We start from the raw sequence: 18137 nt of genomic DNA on the forward strand, positions 1-18137 counted from the left end.
TGTATGAGAAATACCTAAAATATTTGAAAAACTACTTTAGCATACATCATTTAATCTATTTCAAACATTAGTCAAAACACGTTTTTAGGCAAAAAACATACATGCACCACAATTTTAACTGGTATTAGTTCCTACAGGTAAATACCAGGGCTGTTAACAAGAAAAAGTGGAGTGAACTGGTTTGGGTTTTATTTTCGCATTCAGTCTAAGGTAAAGATTCTAGGGAAGAAGAAACCAAAAGTGGAGGAAGAAAAAATAAAAGGAGAGGATGCCTGTAAAATTCATCAATTTGATAATCAGCCTGATTGTCAGAACTGCCTTTTTGATATTTTACGTCATTAGATAAATAAAAAAAAAAAGCTATGAATAAAGGTATTTGACATTATATGATCTGTGTAGGGTATTTATCATGTCCTAGCTAAAGTTATTTTATGAAAACAGCTTTGTTTATTTCAGTTTATATAGTACTTTTATGAACATTGTGTCCTTTGAAATAAAGGTACTCCTTGTATCAAGTGGGTTACTTGGGATTCTACCTCACTTTTCAATTTTGGTTTTATTACATACGTATTAATGTGAAAGTTAATAATTCTGTTGAATCACCATAAAAAGTCTATTCTATGAGGATACACGGGTGATTGGCCCATTGGTGATTAGACCTCTTCTTATGCACAAAGTCTCAAGATATTCCAACATCCCCTAATTGGTAATATATTGCCAGAGTGTGTAACTTCCTCATAAAATGCATAAAGCTGAGGAATAGACCATTGACAGCTCTGTGAGTTTCACCTGTAGAGCGGTTGGCTGGGTGCACTCACTAGCTACCTGGTTGGCTACTTCACCTCAGCTAGACAATCAGTGGGAGTCATCTGTGCCTTAACAAAAAGTAACGTGATTACTGGCAGCAGACCTCAGGAATTCCTGTCCAATGTTAGATGTGTGAACTTCAAAATCCAGAACCAGGACTAAGGTCAGCTGTATGACAATAGCATCTGGATAATTGTAGTAATAGCTCCCCCAATCTTTGTAACAGCTTTTTCTCCATTAACAAACCGTATTTATCACTTTACTGCACGATGAACCCACAGGGGGTGCTAATTGTTCATTAATTAAATTTTAGCCTTTCAACACTTTCGTATTCTCCAGTGGCCTCATCTACAGTGAGGTGTACAGTGGTCTTTTCAAAATGCTGAAAATTCCTGTTGGCTTTACCGCTGCTGTGGGTGTGATTCAGGTGACACTCCACTCCAGCAGGTACCGTTTCAGGCTTGGTATAATTCATTATGACCCAGAGTTTTCCAGCCTTGGACCGAAGTCTACATGTTGGAAAACTATTCAGTAAAGGATAGTTTGACAAAGCACAGCATTCTGTTAGATCAGATTCCTCTGGGAAATAGAATTTCTTTATTTGGAAATTCTGGTGGTTTATGGCAGTTCTTCAAAAAACCCCTCACATGGTGGAATGCACCTTCAGAGATCCATTGTTCCCTGGTGAAGCTATTTTCAAACTTACTTTTCTCAGTGGAAGAATCCCCTTGACCTGATGTTTCCTCAGTGAAGAGGTTAACTTAAAATCATTAGTGATGGAACATGGTCGTGCTGAGGAGTTTACTGAGTATTTTTCAAAATTTGTAGCTATTTTTTCAAAGCCCAATAGGTATATTTTACACCAGTGCCAAGGATTTTGAAGCAAAATGGAATATGCCTCAAGGAATTTCTAAATAAGCAAAATAGTGAGTTATTGAGTGGTGTTGGCACTCAGGAATGTGGCCCCAGGACTTTGAATGCCGGCCATTCCGTTGTGGGGATTTACTCCACTAAATGAATTAATCACGACTTTCCAGTGTGTGTGCACAGCTGTTAAGGAATGAGCTTCCACACAGTGATTTTCAAGATACGGGGAAGTAGCTTTCAGAAGATATTTTCTGATATTTTTGCTTATTTTTATTTTTAAGTAAGAAACGCCCTTTCAAACATTTAAAATTATTAGAACCTCAGTGTGAAAAAAGCAACAGCTAAATGATAGCTAATTTTAGTTCTTTCTTGCTGTTTGCACATTTCTCAGTTGTAACTTAAAGGTGACTTTGGCTTTCCTAGTACTAGTAATAATTTAGTACATTTTTATATTTCAGCAGTACAGAAAACTCTTTCATACAATGTCATGTTTGATTCTCAATAGTACTACCTATGAGGCAGGCTGGAATTTTTCTGATATTATAGGCAGGGAGATCAAAACTTAAAAAAAGAAGGCAGCTTCTAGCGTTTATAAACCGGTATTAGGCCTAACACATAGTAGGTGCTTGATAAATGTTGACTAAATAAATGAAGTTAAAGTAATGAAACATTGCCTTAAGTTTTTGTGGCGTGAGGTCACATGCAAGCACCAGAATGCAGAATAACTAATAAATGCCCTCTAACTCAAAATAGTGGAGAGAAAAAGAATACAGGCTCAGGAAATCCACCCTGGGGACAGCTGTCATTATTAAAGGAAAGATAAACAGGTAAACCAGCTCAGAATGCCCACAGTCACAGCACTGCCCACAGATGCGTAACACACCATTGCCAGTTATTGAACACCAAGAGGTGCTTGTCATTAGTTGTCTATATTTTTAAGTGAGAAAGAAAAAAGAAAAGAAAAGAGAGAGATGAAAGAAGGAAGGAAGGAAAGAAAAGAAAGAAAAAGTAAAGAAAGAAAAGGCGTTCTCGCCTCCCCCCACCCATCCACCCCCGCACATAATTGGGAACCAATTTTCCTTCTGTCTGGCTTCAGAAACACAATGTCTCGATTTCCGTGAGAGAGACCATGACTATTCTTTAACGGCTTTCACGTCAGCTTTTTCCTGATTTGAGAGGTGGAGTTAAGTGTGAACGGCTTAAGAATGCACTGTTTTCTATTTAATTTGGCTGCGGAAGATGGAATTCATTGAGCTCCGTCTGTTCAAATGAACTTTAAGCAACAGCAAGCAAAACATTTGTACTTCTCTCTGCACATGCAATAGGAAAGTGTTTGGCACAGGACAGGATGGATGTGCAGCCTGCAATTACCCAAGGAGGGCAATGGAGAAGTGATAACAGCTCTTTATCTCTGTCTTGGCTCATCTGGAGTGTTAAAGGGTTGTTGGGGGAAAGTGAGCCTCTTTTTTTCAAGGGAGTATTGAAAGAAAGGAAAAATAACCCCTGGGCTCTGATATCTGGAATTCATCTTAAGACTGTGTTAAAAAATGTGCACCACCAATCCCCGCAGCCACTGTCATTAATGGGTGACCACCCTTTTCCCTCGTAACCTAACTGTTAACGCATTTCATTGGTCCTTCCAGAACAATTTGGAATATTATAGAATTTTAAAACATCTGTGGATTATAAATAATTTTAAAGTTCACATTTCTCTTTTGAACACCCAGTAAAGAATACTCATTCTCAAGTAGTTAAATAAGTTATGTGACAAAGGAGTGAATTTAACGTGGCTCCGTTGATTAAAAAAAAAAAAAACTAAAAGCCCGATAGTTCTGTTATTAAAATCGCAGCTTTTCTAAAACTGTTGACATTTCTATTGAGAATAAAGGGAAGCAATTGCGTGGTAATGCATGATGGTTCATTTCAAATGACCTTATTGCCTAGCCGTTTAAATCATTCATTGCTTTACAAATGTATGGTGTAATTTGGTGAGATGATTTTCAATACAGTGATGTTGAATTGTTGCTGTTAATGGCACTGAAGTACCATGACAAATACCCTTGTTACCTGTGTCTATTAAACACGCATTTCAAAATATTTTTCTCTTTGCGGAGTGCCTGGCTTCTCTTAGCACTTGCGCACACCTGTGTATCTCCCTCGGGAGTCTCAGCTTATGTTAAGGTGACTCAGGTAGCTGATGAGTAAAAAAAGTGCTGTGGACTCTATTCAGTAAGAAAGTTCAGAACTGCTTCTGTAGCCTAATGGCAGAATGAAGAATCATTTAAAATAAGGCGGGATGGGGCCTGACATTTTGTTCTGGTTTTAACCTATTATGTGACGCTTAAAAAATACTAGGTTAGACTAACTTAAGATACCAAATAATGCAATGATCATATTGCTCATGTTTTAGGGAGGAGGGAAGTAATTTCAACATTATATACTTGGCTTTAGAATTACATAGAAAAATACTTATTCTGAGGCTACCTGTCTCTTTATGTAGAATGTAATATAAAGATTATACTCTCTGTATGATAATTGAATACTTGGAGCATAAGCATGGATTTCTGGTTCATTAATTTTGAGATATCACCAACCATATTTTATTTTCTTGCTGGCTGTACATAAAACTGTGAATGCTAAAGGTGCCTTGGATTTCCACTGAGCCAGTCCTTAAAACTGATATTCCAGGGATTCCATTAAAAAAGAGAGAAAAATATTAAAATATGCTCATACTGTATCTACAAAAGCTTACACATGGAAACAGAAATACATGCAAGGCATATAAATCTTTTTGTTTACATATGCAGCTTTTCTTCAGCAATGATAAGGTGCCCTAGAAACATTTACTAATCTTTGTAACACCCCAGAGGGTAAGTAGCAAGAATTATTATCTTCATATTGCAGGTGAAATACCTAGGTAGGGGCAGATTAAATGACTCGGCCAGGTCACTAAGTTAGTTATGAAGCTGGAAATAGAACTCCAGACTCTTGACTTTTAGTACTTCTTCAGAGTCATTGAACTCCTGAAGACAGACGTGCCAAACCCATCAGGATTTGTTCTTCTTTTCCTCACTTGAAAAGTAACCGCTGATGTAAATCCTGTCACTGTTAAGGAAACCTTGCTGTGTGGCACTAGCGCACACGCGATCCTGGGTCCCCGATGGGCAGTTAAGAGGGTACTCTGCCGTTGCAATGAATGAGCTCAGGTAGGAAAAGGATATCAGTCAGCCAGTTGCTTGCAGACCCAGCCCTGTGAAGAATCGAAAGTTTCCTCAACTTCGATAATTTCCTTAGTGTTGAAAGTGATTCCATCTGCTTTGTTACTTTAGTTTCTCCTTAATAATTTCAGCTTGTCCGACCCCTTCTGAAAGACCTGGTCCCAATACCTGCTTAATAGTACGAAGTAAGCATTAGCGTCACGCCCAACCCTCCCACGTATAGTCTCTTTTTTCTTTGATCTCCCTCCCTCCTCCTTTTCCTTCTTATTATTGTTTCTGGCTACTTTGATTAGACTTGAAAGCCAAAGAGTGGCTGAGCCCTCACCATTTCTCTTCCATAGTAGCCGGCTAGTAACTGAGAAGACAGGCCACCATCTGACAACCAGTGTGCTGGTCTGTCCGTGAGCAGTAGCCGGGATAAAATCACATCCAGCCTTTGCTTCTTCCTCCCCACACTGGCACATGAAAGTCTGGTGGCTCACGTCACAAAGGTACTTTGTGCTCTGGTGCTTTTTTTTTTTTCCTGCAGAATTACTCCTTCTAGCATGACTTCACTTTTCTGTTAGTGAGTACTTTCCCCTATAAATATGACGGAACAGGTGTTGCTCTGCTGCTAACTGAGTTTCCAGCTGTCCTCCTCCAACACAGACCCAGCAAAATCTGTTGTTTCGTCCTTTCAGGCAGACAAGAGGACCATGGAGCCTGAGATGGAGGTCTTCCTTGCAGGATATGGCAGTCTCGTTGCCAGAAGATGATCGGGAAAGCCTGGCTGGCTAACAAAGACAGGCCTTCAGCGGCTGGGTGTAGTTCCAGTTCTGCATCCCCTTTGGCAGGAGCACAGAGGCTGCTGCAGTGTGGCCAGCCAGCGAAATTAGGAAATAAGGACCTCTTTTATTTACTCAGGCTGCTGAATCATGGGCATTCCTGTCTGCTTGGAGAAAAGTCAGGCGGCTCTACTTTCCACTGAAAGTCTCAGGAGTGTTGGAGACTTTCATCTCGGAGTGTTCACACACTTGTTTTAATGTGCTTTATGGAAATGGTGAAACTCAGCAAGTACAGTTGCTGTAGAAAAACATCTGCACGAACCGTGCACACACTTTTGCGTCTTTAAATAGACTTTTTAGGCTGTGAAGCTGGCTTCCCGTGAAGTCTGTTCGGCTGTAAGAGCTGTAGCTCTCCGAGAATCAGCCTGTGTGAAGTGATAGGTCCAAAAGTTAAAACTTGCCATGGACATGTTACCTATTCACATGGAAATGCAGGGAACTTGCCGTCACACAGATAGACAGTCCCTGGGAGTAGCACTTAGAGAGGAAGGAAGAGAAAGAAGTTCAAGTTGATTCAGGAAACCAGGGTTGAAAAAATCCTCCATAGTTTCTTCCATATGTTAAAAGAAATTGATACTGTTCAAATCTGTATTCACCATTTAAGTACAATTTCGCATTCTGACTGCCAAGAAGCCCAAGTTAATGGGGCTGGGTAACTCTCCAAGACTTAGGCAGCCTCAGAGAATGCTGGCAGCGAGACCACACTGCAGAAGTTTGGGAGAGTCGGATCTCCATAGAGCACGGACCCGCCCGCAGGGAGGCCGGTGACTCCTTGTGTGTCCCTGGGAGGATAGATCCATCTATGATTCTGGCAAACGAGTTCATTACAACTTAGATTTGAAGGCAGAAATCAGCCTTTGGGAAAACCTTTATTTTTTAAAAGAAGTGTTCCTTGCTCAAAGTTTTCACTTTCTACTTCTTCTCAATCTCCTCTATCCCTCTGTCCTAAGCTACCCTACTCTGTGACCTCTGTAGGGGGCTTCTGTTTATTTACAAAGACAAATAATATAAACAGGAGCAAGGAAAGAAAAGCCTTCCAGCTCTCTCTGGAGTCCTGGTTAAAAACTTGATCCTATCCTTCAGCTCACATGACAGGTCACTGAAATTTACAAGCTTAAGAAAACAGTTACCTAATAGATATTGTCAGGCATGGATCACAGACAAGAACGTGACTTAAGCACGGTGTTAGGGATTGCAGAATTTTTATAATGGCCCATTGCTCTATAATTCTTTATGTATTTGCATACTAATATATCATGCCTGGACACAATCTGCAATTTAGTACATTTTCAAGCTCAGTTATATCTTTCTAGTCTAGATGCAAGATAAATTCTGATTCTGTTTTCCCCAAATATATATATATGTGATATATGAGATATATCTGATCTATATTATATATGTGTGTATGTGTGTGTTTGGAAATATTTCAAAATGAAAAACAGAATTTAAGCCAGAGAAATAAATGTGAAATGTGGTAGATTTTACCTAGCATGTTGAGAAAATTTAATAAATAACATTTTTTTTTCAGTTACAGGAAATATTAGAAACCTTGGTTTGTTTCAGGGATATCACTTAAAGGTGATCTTAACATCTCGGGGGGTGGGGAGAGAAACGTAGATCATTAATGAGTTGTTCTGCTTTAGTTTTTTAACATTGTTTGTCTTAAATGTGGTGAGTTGAGTTTATCTGCATAGGTTCTTGATATATTCATTTTAAGTATAAACCACACCCACATTTATCTGATCCTTTCTTATGCTGGAAGCGTGTTGGGTTATAAAGTCATATAAATGAGGGTGAAAAATCATGCGGTTTTCAACTTGTATGGCAAAGCTTTGTTGCAGTGGGCAGGGATCCAGGAATGGTGTTTGGTTGTTTTCTCAGAGTGAGGGAGTTGCCATCTGGCATTGATAGTGAGATGGTGTTGTCATCAGTTTCTAGATGCAGGAAAGGAATGATCCTCATCTGTTTCCTGTGGATAAGGAAGAGACTGACAATCTAGTAAAATCTTGTTACCTTAAAGAAAGCAGACGTGGAATTTGTTTATATAATGCTCACCGGTTTCTACTTTTATGTTCATTTAGCCTGCTAGCCCACCTTTAGCTTTGAAGAACTGAAAAGCTTCCATGAGCATACTCTAATTGGGTCCTGTTAGGATATTCTAATAGTGTTCTAATTGAACCTATTATTCTAAGAGAAACACTTGCTCCAATCTATGGTCCTTACTTGTCTGCATTTATGAAAAATCTTGCTCCTTTGGAGAGTGAAAAGCTTTTAAAATTTCTTCTGATCTTGAATAATAGATTGTTTTGAAAAGCAAAAAAGAAAAAAAAAGATTTCACAACCTGTTTTGAGAAGGTCTTATTTTCCACTTGGATGTCAGGAAGGCAAGAGAAATAAGACTGCACATTTGCTAAGAACGTGATTTTAAAAACCACCTAATACAGAGTAGAGCTCCTTTATAGATAACTTGCTAAGTTTATATCTGGCTCTCAGTCTTGTTTGTCTTCTTTTTGTTACTCATAAATCTTTCGGCATTTACCATAATCATTTATCACTTTTCCTGTTTCCAGTTTTTTACAAGTTGCTTTGTCTCTGCTCACCTCAAAGTGCAGGTCCTGTTTAGCTAAGGAAGTTCAGGCTGCAGAAGCTTTTGCAAAAGGAAGAAATGGTGGGCCACCTCTTGAACTTTCCAAACAAAATACACTATTAAAATCTGGCCTTTGTGAAACTCTCATTTTTTCTTGATCCTGGCTGATCCTAGCGACATGCAATATCTAGCAATATCCTTCTAACATTTAATAATCCATTTTCTGGCCTATGGTATTCGAATCTTTCGGTTATTGAAGAAATCCTAGTTGTCTTTCATTACACAAGACATAATTATTATTGTGTTTTCTGTCTTCTTTCATGTGCTTACTTTTTAATATTTTTTTGCTGAAAGCAATAAGGTCTGTATCAATAAGAACCCCCATAAAAGATTTTTGGTCTTCAGAATTGCCTTTTTATATAAAAACAAGCAAAATGCAGAGGGAATTTTTTATTAAATATTAGACATCTGGGTTGACGGCATTAATTTTAAATCATTCCTGTACTATTTCCTCTTTTCCTTTGGTTCTTCAGATGCTCACATAGTATGCAAATCATTTTAGAACGAATACAAGAGAAACATTAAATATATTAAAATCTGCATTTTAATAAAATTGTCAATGTGTAATATATACCTTGCTTCTAAGAAAGAATGATAAAAAGTAATAAAATAGTAATTTAGACATAGAACTATTTAATATCTTTTTATGTTTTACAACCCAACAAAAAAGTCAACGTAGAATAAAAGCGTGGGGCTCAGATTTGAAAATGTCCCACTCCAAGATTCTCTCCTCCGTTTCTTCCCCCCTGAAAGTTTCAAAAGGGTCCACCTGTGTGTGGCTCTTGACGTGGTATAGTAAACTCACTCTTGACTTCTCCACACGTGAAATGAGATCTCTGGCTATTTCTCATTGCAGATGGAGTGGATGTTGAAGATGACCCCACTTGCTCTTGGCCGGCTTCCTCACCTTCCAGCAAGGACCAGACTTCCCCTAGCCATGGAGAAGGTTGTGATTTTGGAGAAGAAGAAGGTGGCCCTGGGCTTCCATACCCATGTCAGTTCTGTGACAAGTCGTTTAGCCGCCTCAGCTACCTAAAGCACCATGAGCAGAGTCACAGTGACAAACTGCCTTTCAAATGCACCTACTGCAGTAGGCTGTTCAAACACAAGCGGAGCCGAGACCGCCACATAAAACTCCACACGGGGGACAAGAAGTACCACTGCAGCGAGTGTGACGCTGCATTCTCCAGGAGCGACCACTTGAAGATCCATTTAAAGACTCACACGTCCAACAAGCCATACAAATGTGCCATTTGTCGCCGTGGGTTCCTGTCCTCTAGTTCCCTGCACGGACACATGCAGGTTCACGAGAGGAACAAGGACGGTTCTCAGTCTGGTTCCAGGATGGAGGACTGGAAGATGAAGGACACTCAGAAGTGCAGTCAGTGTGAGGAAGGCTTCGACTTCCCGGAAGACCTCCAGAAGCACATTGCAGAGTGCCATCCTGAATGCTCCCCAAACGAGGACCGAGCGGCCCTCCAATGTCTCTACTGCCACGAGCTCTTTGTGGAGGAGACCTCGCTCATGAACCACATGGAGCAGGTGCACGGTGGGGAGAAGAAGAACTCATGCAGCATTTGTTCTGAGAGTTTCCACACAGTCGAGGAGCTGTACAGCCACATGGACAGTCACCAGCAGCCAGAGTCATGCAATCACAGCAACAGCCCTTCCTTGGTCACAGTGGGCTACACCTCCGTGTCCAGCACCACTCCAGACTCCAACCTCTCAGTGGACAGTTCAACGATGGTGGAAGCTGCCCCACCAATCCCAAAGAGTCGAGGGAGGAAGAGGGCTGCTCAGCAGACCCCTGACATGACTGGCCCCTCAAGCAAACAAGCAAAAGTTACCTACAGCTGTATTTACTGCAACAAGCAGCTGTTTTCCAGTCTTGCAGTTCTGCAGATTCACCTGAAAACTATGCATTTAGATAAGCCAGAACAGGCCCATATTTGTCAGTATTGCTTAGAGGTTCTGCCCTCACTCTATAACCTAAATGAACATCTCAAGCAAGTGCATGAAGCTCAGGACCCAGGTCTGATTGTTTCTGCCATGCCCGCCATAGTTTACCAGTGCAACTTCTGCTCTGAAGTTGTCAATGACCTTAACACTCTTCAGGAACACATCCGATGTTCTCATGGATTTGCAAACCCTGCAGCTAAAGATAGTAATGCATTCTTTTGTCCCCATTGCTATATGGGGTTTCTCACTGACTCTTCCCTCGAAGAGCATATAAGACAAGTCCACTGTGATCTCAGTGGCTCCCGATTTGGGTCTCCAGTGCTTGGGACTCCAAAAGAACCTGTAGTAGAAGTCTATTCTTGTTCCTATTGTACAAACTCGCCAATATTTAACAGCGTTCTCAAACTGAACAAGCATATCAAAGAGAATCATAAAAACATTCCCTTGGCCTTGAATTATATTCACAATGGGAAGAAATCCAGGGCCTTGAGCCCCCTCTCTCCCGTGGCCATAGAGCAGACATCTCTTAAGATGATGCAGGCGGTCGGAGGTGGACCTGCGCGTCCAGCCGGAGAGTATATCTGTAATCAGTGTGGTGCTAAGTACACGTCCCTAGATAGCTTTCAGACTCACCTAAAAACTCATCTTGACACTGTGCTTCCGAAATTGACCTGTCCTCAGTGCAACAAGGAATTCCCCAACCAAGAGTCCTTGCTGAAGCACGTTACCATTCACTTTATGATCACCTCCACGTATTATATCTGCGAGAGCTGTGACAAGCAGTTCACATCTGTGGATGACCTTCAGAAACACCTGCTGGACATGCACACCTTTGTCTTCTTCCGCTGTACCCTCTGCCAAGAAGTTTTTGACTCGAAAGTGTCCATTCAGCTGCACTTGGCTGTGAAGCACAGCAACGAGAAGAAGGTGTATCGCTGCACGTCCTGCAACTGGGACTTCCGCAATGAGACGGACTTGCAGCTGCACGTGAAGCACAACCACCTGGAAAATCAAGGCAAAGTGCACAAGTGCATCTTCTGCGGCGAGTCCTTCGGCACCGAGGTGGAGCTGCAGTGCCACATCACCACGCACAGCAAGAAGTACAACTGCAAGTTCTGCAGCAAGGCTTTCCATGCCATCATCCTGCTGGAGAAGCACCTGCGGGAGAAGCACTGTGTGTTTGAGACCAAGACGCCTAACTGCGGCACCAATGGCGCCTCCGAGCAGGTGCAGAAGGAGGAGGTGGAGCTGCAGACCTTGCTGACCAACAGCCAGGAGTCCCACAACAGCCACGATGGCAGTGAAGAAGACGTGGACACCTCCGAGCCCATGTACGGGTGTGACATTTGTGGGGCAGCCTACACTATGGAGACCCTGCTACAGAATCACCAGCTCCGGGATCACAACATCAGACCCGGAGAGAGCGCCATTGTGAAGAAGAAGGCCGAGCTCATTAAAGGGAATTACAAGTGCAACGTGTGCTCTCGAACCTTCTTCTCTGAAAATGGCCTCCGCGAACACATGCAGACCCACCTGGGCCCCGTCAAACACTACATGTGTCCCATTTGCGGAGAACGGTTTCCCTCCCTTTTAACTCTTACTGAACACAAAGTCACGCATAGTAAGAGTCTTGATACTGGAAACTGCCGGATTTGCAAGATGCCTCTGCAGAGCGAAGAGGAGTTTTTAGAGCATTGCCAAATGCACCCGGACTTGAGGAACTCCCTGACAGGGTTCCGCTGTGTGGTGTGCATGCAGACGGTGACCTCCACCTTGGAACTCAAAATCCATGGAACATTCCACATGCAAAAGACAGGGAACGGGTCTGCGGTCCAGACCACAGGGCGTGGCCAGCATGTCCAAAAACTGTACAAGTGTGCATCTTGCCTCAAAGAATTCCGTTCCAAGCAAGATCTGGTGAAACTTGACATCAACGGCCTGCCATATGGTCTTTGTGCTGGCTGTGTGAATCTCAGTAAGAGCGCCAGCCCAGGAATCAACATCCCTCCCGGCACAAATAGGCAAGGCTTGGGCCAGAGTGAGAATCTGAGTGCCATGGAGGGTAAAGGCAAGGCAGGAACCCTGAAGACTCGCTGCTCTAGCTGCAACGTCAAGTTCGAGTCTGAGAGTGAGCTCCAGAACCACATCCAAACCATCCACCGGGAGCTGGTGCCAGACAGCAACAGCACGCAGCTGAAAACTCCCCAAGTGTCGCCCATGCCCAGAATCAGCCCCTCCCAGTCAGATGAGGTAACTCGCCTGTTTCGTGTTTGCTATTTACCCTCCTCAAGAAACCGTCCCCACTTTATGTTTACACTTGCCACGGCTTTATTTATTGTCATGTGCCAAAAGACACGTAGATTGAAATGCAATGGTTTTTTTCCCCCATAGCCATTAGCTAGCAATTACTCGCTTCTTGATAAGCAGCATTTTGGCTGGAATGGTGCAAAATAGGACTAATTCCAGTCTCCCTAGGATATTGTCTTCTCTATGACTGAAGAGACCAGCACTCATGCCAACACCACTGAGATCTGGAATCTCAGCATAGCTTCACCGAGAGTTGCGATCCCCAGCTATGACTTGTGTGTATGGCAGAGAGATAATGACACAAAAGTAAGATGCTAGGAGCCAACGTGCTGGCTTAGAGTAAATTAAAAAGAATATATGTCTTTGGGCATAACAAATTGGGTCTAAGGGTGTTTTTCTAATACCATGCTGTCAACACTCACTGTGTTTCTTTGTCTTCTGGGTAGTGAGGAAAATTCCTTCTCACAACAGGATTTTTAAAAAGCTCCTATATTTATTAAGGACCACGTGTCTGTTATTCAGTATAAAGACACGATCCCTGAGTCTTCACTCTCTGCATTTCAAAATAAATGTGGTTTATTTTTCCCCTTAGTTTCAGGGTAGTCTTACGTTGTCCTTCCCAGGATGAGCATAAGAAACAAGCCCATTTACAGTGAAACCATTTCCCAACTTAGAAGCTGAGCAGAGGAGGGCTCATTTTCATATTTCTGTATAGTTTATCACCTGGTTTTCTAATAGCTCTTTCCACTTTCCTACCTGCCCCTATCTAGATATCCATCCAAATAAACACCCCAGGGAGATGCTTCTCCCTTCAGTTTGGGGTTACTGCATTTCCCTTATCTTGTCTCTGCACTCGCACCCTCTTGGAGGCCCCCCACCTCTGCCTGCAGATAGCCATCAGCCAGCCAGTAGGGGAGAGCAGAGTCGCCTGATACGGAGCCCAGCTTCACAAAATGTGGCATCTGTGTGACAGGCACACTCTCAAACTTTGAAGCTACTTTCCCTTCTCTCCTCCCAAAGTAGATCTGCACTTTTCTCTGATTTGAATAAATGAGACCCTTCTAACTGAGAGGGGACTGCTGGAAGAATATAGTTTTCATAATGACTCACGGCTCATGTGCTGGATCAAATAGTATCTCTCAAAACAAATATAAGTGCTAATATGAGATGAAGTTTTCCTAACTTTTTATTTCAAGTATGTTTGAACCTGTAGAAAAGATAAAGGAATAACACAAGGAACACTTGTGTGTTGTGTCTCCGTGTCCCAGATTTCTTTCTCTCTCTCCCACCTTTTTTTTTTCTATAAGTCACATATAAGGTGCAGATGTCATGACATCTTCTAAGAATAAGAGCATTTTCTTGGCACCTGTGGCTCAAGTGGCTAAGATGCCAGTCACATACACCTAAGGTGGTAGGTTCGAATCCAACCCGGACCTGCCAAAACAGCAATGACGGCTGCAACCAAAAAAAATAGCCGGATGTTGTGGCAGGTGCCTGTGGTGCTAGCTACTTGGGAGGCTGAGGGAGGAGACTTGCTTGAGCCCAGGAGTTGGAGGTTGCTGTGAACTGTGATGCCACAGCACTCTACCCAGGGGGACAGCTTGAGGCTCTGTCTCAAAAAAAAAAAAAAGAAGAAGAAGAGCATCTTCCTATTTCACCATGATATCATTAGCAAAAACAAGTAAATTAGCAGAAGAAATAAGATAAATCAATAGTATCATCATTTTCCCCTAGTTTCCAAAATGTTTTATGTTTTGCAGTGTTTTGATTGAGAATTCCTGAAACATTTAAGCAGAAAATTACCCTGTCCTTTGTTTTTATTTTGTAATGCTTCACATACCTAGAGGCGTTTGTATAGTCACGTTTAATTTAAATAGTGTGTAAAGGTGATTTAAAATGACCACATCAGTCTGTGTGTGTGTTTGTGTGTGTGAGAGAGACACTGAGGTGTTGTTTATACATTTAAAGTGAACCAAACCTGGACATTCTTCTTTCTTAGACTACTTAGGAAAGGATCTACGTATATTTCTTTATATCTGTTCATGGTTTATATTTCTGATATTTACAAATTGCTATATGATACCATTGAAGATAAAATATTCAAAAGTGGAGGATCTATGAATAGTATGTAATATTTGCACATTAATTTGGCTAGAATTATTTGTTTGGAAGAATTTATCCTTTAGGCTCTAATTACACCTTGAGATAGTTAGAAAGCTTATCTACGAGGTGTCTCAAAAGTCACCCGTAAAGTGACCATACATGGGAGAATGGGAAATTGTAGATAAATGTACCTTTATTTACAAAATATTCATTACCAAATTTTACATAATATTTACAGAATTTTCCCTAAGTATTGGCCACCTCTTTGTAAAATTTTGTATATCCTGCCCTTACACAGGATAATAATTTAAAATATTTTAAAATACTTGGGGTTTTTTTGTTTGTTTGTTTTTGGCCAGGGCTGGGTTTGAACCTGCCATATGGGGCCGGTGCCGTACTCCTTTGAGCCACCGGCGCCGCCCAATACTTGTGTTTTTTAGGCACCTAGCTACTAAGGGTCAAAATGACCCTCTGTGTAAACACATAGCTCCCTGGTAGATCTAATCAATAAAAGCTGGTGTGTTGTCCTTAATTGGCCAGACATTAGTTTTAAGTATTTCGTTTGTTCCTCAAAAGTTCACTAATTTGTTCAACATTTCATCATTATTACTATCAACATTTAAAAGTTCTTTATATATTTAAGTTTTAAAATTTTACAGGATACCTTCTACAATTAAGAATGTACAGTAGATCATATTATTTGCACTGACGTCGAAAATTATCAAAATACACAAAGAGTTTTAGAAAAAGAAGTCTAAAAGTAATGTGTTAGCAAGAGAAAGACATGTAATAAATACAGTTGAACCTCCATAGTTGACCACCTGCTTAAGTGGACCTAATTTCCACAGAGCAGACATGCACCATATGTATGTATCAGTACGGTAGGCCTAGTTCCTATGCTGACCATCTCCATAAGTTGACCAGTTACAGTCCCTGGGTGGTCAGCTTATGGATGCTCTACTGTATACTCATTTGTTCTCATTCTGTTAGCCAAGTTTAACTTTTATAACTTTTTATCATGAGTAGTGTGTACTTTATTGCCAAATTTGGTAGACGAGAAGTCATTATCATATACGTCTTTGCCAAGAGACAGGTATATCATGTGGGCATAAATTTCATTACAAAAAGAAATATGGGGTAGGGCACGGTGGCTCATGCCTGTAATCTTAGCACTCTGGGAAGCCGAGGTGGGTAGACTGCCTGAGCTCACACGTTGGAGACCAGCCTGAGCCAGAGCAAGAGCTTGTCTCTAAAAATAGCTGGGCACTGTGGCAGGCGCCGGTAGTCCCACCTACTAGGGAGGCCGAGGCAAGAGAATCGCTTGAGCCCAAGAGTCTGAGGTTGCTGTGAGCTGTGACACCTGGCACTCTACTTAGGGGGACAAAGTAAGACTTTGTCTCAAAAAAAAAAAAAAAAAGAAGAAGAAGAAAAGAAAATAAACATGACAGGTGTGTCTGTTGACTTAGATGTCCTGGGCAGGAATTGAAGGACTTCACGATATAGATGGTATTTTCTTCTCTTCTTCTTGTTGAGGATTGAGACTTCCCAAGTGAAAAGAAGACCACAGGAGAAAATAAAACCTGGACACATAGATATTGTCAAGACCAAGATTAGAATTTTCTGGAGCATGACTTGTAGTCATGTAGGGATGTTGGTAAATACATGCAACTTCCAAAAACTGAAAAGAATGTGATTTAATTGAGACCATGTTACCTAATTAAAAGAGATTTAAATTTAAACATAAATCTGGGAAGGATAAGTACCTATAAAACCACACAATCCGAGGGAATGAATAAACGACAAGGCATAGGACAATCCAGGAAGGATAACAGTAAGTAGCTGTCATGTAATGGAGAGATTTAGAACTAAAGACAGATCTGAATTTAAACCCCATTTCTTTTGTTTAATGCTTTCTGAATTTGCAAATAATGTTTTCCTTGTGCCCAAATCTTCTGATTATTAATCTAGATTTGCTCTGGAGATTTTGTTTGGAATAAAAGATTTTACTGAACCTATTTCCTTTCCTTTGCTCCTCAAAGGTTGAGTATGAGAGAAATTTACACATAATGCACAAGGAATTATTCCATACATGGTAGAGTTCATTTGGTACAGGAAGAATGCTGGCCTTCTCACTTTCTCCACACGTGAAGCACCTCGCAGTTACTGACAGTTACTGTGTGTTGAATAAATGTTAGTTCTTCTGGAGTTCATCGACACTGGCCTGGCTGGCTGGTCCAGTGCTGTCCCATTTGGACCTCAAAATGTTGTCTCCTGACCTTGAAGTTCTACCGTAGACACTGGAAACGTGTCCTTCTGCCGCCATGTTTCCAGGCTGCCTCATGGTCAAGGTTCTCTGAGGGATTATTTACTCACATTTCAATTCACACCAGCCCTATCAGTCCATTGAAATTGTTCTTGCCAGGTTTACCATTATTGCCTTCTTCACGTTGTGGGATGTGTGGGGTTTTTTGCCACAAAATCCAAACTAAAAGGGACAGCAGAGACCATCTGATTCAGTCACCTTATTTTACAAAGAAACAGATCCAGATAAGTCAAGACATTTTATATGTGGCACACGTTATATGTAGTCCTAGACCATATTCTTACAATCAAGTAAACTAGGGTAAAGAAATCTTAAGAGAGTTGTAATTATAAACATGCATCTAAAAAAACCACAAAAGTCATAAGCAAGAGGATATATATTTACTGTTCGTTAAGTGAACATGGGTCATCATAAAGGTCTTCATGCTTGTCATTTGCACATGGAGTGGGATGAGAAGGAGGAGGAAGAGGAGGGGGTGGGCTTGCAGCCCCCGGGGTGGCAGAGGCAGAAGAAAACCCGTGTATGAGGGACCCACACAGTCCAGTCTCTCGCTGGTCAAGGGTCAGCTGTTGTTCTTGAGTCCAGTCCTCCCCCCATCACCTTACCACGTCCTGCATTCAGTCTCTTTTCATTTTCTGTAAACTACCGAAGCCGCCTTATAATTGGTCCCTCTGACTACAGTCTTGCCATTTTCAAATCCATTTGCACCCAGCTGGCAGGACCATCTATCTAAAACAAAATTGTCCTATTTGAGACATTTTAAGTGCTCTGCACCTCCATCCCCCAGGACGATATGATGAGCCTTTTATTGTGAAATACAAGTCCCTTCAGGTTTTGGCCCCTGAACACGTTTTTCCTTCCTTTCCTTACCCTTGCCTTATTCTGCAACTGGAAACTTGTTAACCCCACAGACGACGTATTGCCTTTGTGTCTTTCTGAGGCCGTCCTGTCCCTTCTACCCCAATAACCGTTCTCCTCCTCCTGACTATCCTCCACCTTTGGAGGAGCTTACCCTTTCTTTGGAGATCAGCTATTCTAGAAGGCTATCCAGGAGCCCGATTTCCCAACACAAGCCTCGCCCT

General features: G+C 41.5%; 1 protein-coding gene across 1 annotated transcript in view; it reads left to right on the forward strand.

Annotated features, from left to right (window-relative positions):
* ZNF521 (zinc finger protein 521) overlaps positions 1 to 18137 on the forward strand; it is a 284707-nt gene that overhangs the window by 111331 nt on the left and 155239 nt on the right. Inside the window, exon 3 of the mRNA XM_003784776.1 lies at positions 9220 to 12572. Coding sequence (XP_003784824.1) covers positions 9220 to 12572 — 3353 coding nt within the window. The remainder of the gene's footprint in view (positions 1 to 9219; positions 12573 to 18137) is intronic.

Source organism: Otolemur garnettii, unplaced genomic scaffold (assembly GCF_000181295.1).
Source record: "Otolemur garnettii isolate 467f Iridium unplaced genomic scaffold, OtoGar3 scaffold00012, whole genome shotgun sequence".
NCBI lineage: Eukaryota > Metazoa > Chordata > Mammalia > Primates > Galagidae > Otolemur > Otolemur garnettii.